At 20.6% G+C, this 3,719-nt stretch overlaps 1 protein-coding gene across 1 annotated transcript, besides 1 other annotated feature; it reads right to left on the reverse strand.

Moving 5' to 3' along the window:
- Positions 1-824: 824 nt before the first annotated feature.
- Positions 825-1,336: a repeat region.
- Positions 1,337-2,783: 1,447 nt separating this feature from the next.
- On the reverse strand, positions 2,784-3,644 carry PGAL8A_00325800 (fam-g protein; the record flags this gene model as incomplete). The annotated part of the gene is made up of 2 exons (XM_028672284.1): positions 2,784-3,440; positions 3,570-3,644. The coding sequence occupies 2 exons, from the start codon at positions 3,642-3,644 to the stop codon at positions 2,784-2,786; spliced, it is 732 nt and encodes a 243-aa protein (XP_028528852.1).
- Between the last annotated feature and the right edge of the window lie 75 nt (positions 3,645-3,719).

A 3,719-nucleotide genomic window follows, 5' to 3' on the forward strand; every position in this document is an offset into this window, starting at 1 on the left:
ATTTATAATTTTTTAATATTATATGTAGAAGTTGTTCTTACCATTAAAAATATGTAAAATATAAAAGTGTATCACATTTAAAATAGGTATTACATGATATTAAAATAATTTGAATAGTGTATTTATTGGAGATATAGAAACTTAAATTATCCAGATAACATTTCATGAAGTATTGAAATTATTATAATTATTATAAATAGGATAATATTCCTAATGAAAAGAAATTATTTATAGCTCTGATTTATTAATGGCTATTAAATTACTTTTCTCGTGCCAAACAAATAAATTAATAAGAAAAATGTAGTGTAAACTCTACTTAATTTTAATATACAATTTTTATTTTTATTTTTATTAATAAAAATTAAATATGACTTATCAGTTAATTATTTTTTTTTTTGATATAAGCAACACTCTAAAATGTAATTTCCTTATTATTACATTTTTGCTTAAAATAAAAATATACATTCTATAGTAGTCTGCACATTACCCTCCCAAAAAAAAAAAGAAAAACTAATTTTTTTTTTATGATTACATTTTTTTTTTGTAATAATAAAAATATCATCATAATATATATTTTTTTTTAAATTTAAATACCCACACAAAAAAAAAATTATTATTTATTTATTTTTTTTTAAGTGTTCTCACTTTAAGCGCAAGTATCTATATACATATATTTTTTTTTGCATACTTTTTGTATAATTATTTTAGAGCAAACATTTATTATAGCAAATTGTCCTTTCTTATTAGCATGCACCAAATAAAATATTTTTATTTTATTTATTCGTCTAAATATTATACAAAAATTGTAAATAGTATTATTTATAGAGCAATGTATTAACCAATATAAACAATATAAGTAAGGCTGGATATGTTAAATATACGTCAAGAAAACTTAGTGATATTCAGCGGAAATAGAGCACAAAATAAAAAAAATTGTTTTCAATAGTTATAACGTGTGAAACATTTGATTATTATATTAAATGATTTATGGTATTAATTAAAACTTATTGTAAGGGCATTATAGGAATAGACTTTATTAACACTAGAAAATTATATGGATGGAAATTAAAATTTTTATAATTTAATTTAGAATTGGAACTGATTCAGATAATTCAAAAATGTTTAGATTATTTGATAATCAAATCAATAAATAATGACACTAATCATAACTACATAATTTTATTTTGCATTAAGTCATTGGAGGATTATGAAAGTTTTTGTGTTATTTCATCTTATCAAGATATGATTGATATATATGAGAAAAATAATATTCCAATAGATGTAGTATGAATAAATAACTTATCTATTCACTATAAAATAGAACAGTTATATATGTGTTTTATTAACTGGTTGTTCGGTGACTTTGTTAGAGTACTGATTAATAAAAGGATTTATTAACCTCTCTGGAAAATAAAAGGACTAGTTAAATGTAGAATACGAAGTTGGTCATGCACACAAAAAAAAAAAATATGATCAATTTTTTTTTTTTTTTGTATTTCTTTTAAAAAAAAATACAAAGACCGTCAGGAAAAAAAAAAATTGATAAAAAAAAAAAAAAAGCAATTGGAAAAAGAATTGTTACCAATAAATAAAAATAAAAAAAAAAAAAAACTAAAAACCATTGAAATGCATATGGTCTCCTTCATTGAGCATTTATTGTTTTTAAGAGGCATTTAATTATTTTAATAAAATTCCCTAATTTTTATTAAAAATTTAAATATTTATTAATTATAGTTTTAAATCACATATATTTTACTTGTAATGTTATGATTAATGTTTAACAATTCAAATTCACTTCTCGCGAATTATCAAATATAAATAACAAAACACAAAATAAGTTATACAATACTACAAACACGAAAATTTTATTATTGTTAATATAAAATTTTCTCTTTAAAATTAAAAGATAAAAATTTGCGACGAAAAAAATTTTATCAATTTTTCTTCTATTTTTAAATAACTTGAATATTTTTTTCACACTATTCATTTCTATTTTCTTTCATTTATCTAGTAATTTCATGTCTATTTATTTTCCATACAGATATTAATTTATTTCTCAAGAAGGCTAATAATTCCTTTTATTAACAAATCTTTAACTCTAATAATTCTCAATAAAGACTTTTTTTTTCTTTTTTGTGTCCTTTTTTTTGTCATGTAGATAAGCTCGTAATAATTTTGCGTCCAACTTTTTTTCTTCTATTTTATCGTCTACATTTACTATCTGATTTATTTACTTTTCATAAATTACATTTTTAATTTATTAAATTATCATTCAACGAATTTGCTAGAGTAATGAAAAACAAATTATTAAAGAAAATATGGAGTTTTCTCTAGCAATTAATTGGATTTTAAATATAATTTTAATGTTACAAACAAGTTAACTGCAATAATGTGGTTCATTGTGAATTTACTTTGATAAAAATTATGTATTTTTATTAAAAACATATATTCTCATTAATTATTAATTTTTAAGTACAAAATATTTATTGCTTTTTATAAGTAATTTTCAATAATTTAAGTTCACTGCTTTTGAAAATAATAAAAATACATAAAAATAAAAAAAAAAATTTAATTATATTAATAACACTTAACGAAAATTTTATTCTTAAAAATTAAAAAATATTCACATGAAACATTTTCTTTCTAAAAAATTTTTCTCATTTAATTTTTTTTTTATAAAAAATAAAATATATCTCTATAAAAAAAATTTAGATAAAATATTAACTTTTCTTTTTTTTAAGTAAATCTTGTGCATTAATAATCCTATATTCTCTGTTAAATCATTATTTTTTATCATCGTAAATTTTATCAAACTTATGAAAAATTAAATGTTTCATTAAATCAAATTTCATATTTTTTTTTTTTTTTTTTCTCTGCTCTTTCTTAGATTCTGATTCTGCTTTATTTTCTGTCATCTCTTTCTTAGATTCGGATTCTGTTTTATTGCCTCTCAGCTCTTTATTAGAATCGAATTCTGTTTTATTGTCTTTCATTTTTTTATTAGATTCGCATAAACGTTCATCCAATTTAAAGTCATGTTGGTTCTTAGCACTATCAGTTATTTTGCTTTTTTCTTCATCTGGAATATCAGGTCCATGAGAGATAAAATGTAGGTCACTAACTTGGTTAGCTGAAATTTTATTACATTCAATATTCAATTTCTGGTCTCTCAATTTAGGGTTCATTTCTTTTGCTTTTCTATCAAAACTCTCCGACAATGATGGAGTATTGGCTCCATGGCATGGATCGTACGGATTCTTGTATTGAATCGGATTTTTACATTTGTTTTTTTCATTATCTAATGGACGTTCTTTTAGGCACCCTTCAGCGTTAGTTTGCTTTTTTTCTTCTGTGTTACCCTCTGTTAATACTCTTTCATATTTTAACTCATTTTTTGTTTGCAATATATTTTCATCAATCCATGTTCTATAAGAATAACACTATGGATTAAATAAAAATTTTTTAAAAGAATGTTTCTTTTGTTAGAATAGTAAATCAAATGGAATTTCTAGAATAATTAGAAGTAAAATATATCTATATGTATATTTTTTGTAAAAATTTTAACTTACGTTATAAAAACACTGATACATCCATATTAAAAGAAGGAATGTAGTAATTTTTGAATATAAAGTTAACGTTTTCATATTAATATATTTATTGAATAATATTGAAGTGGAAGTTGTTAATTCAGGTGTAAAATTGTTTCAATTTTCAATAAT

This window comes from Plasmodium gallinaceum (genome assembly GCF_900005855.1).
Source record: "Plasmodium gallinaceum strain 8A genome assembly, contig: PGAL8A_v1_94, whole genome shotgun sequence".
NCBI lineage: Eukaryota > Apicomplexa > Aconoidasida > Haemosporida > Plasmodiidae > Plasmodium > Plasmodium gallinaceum.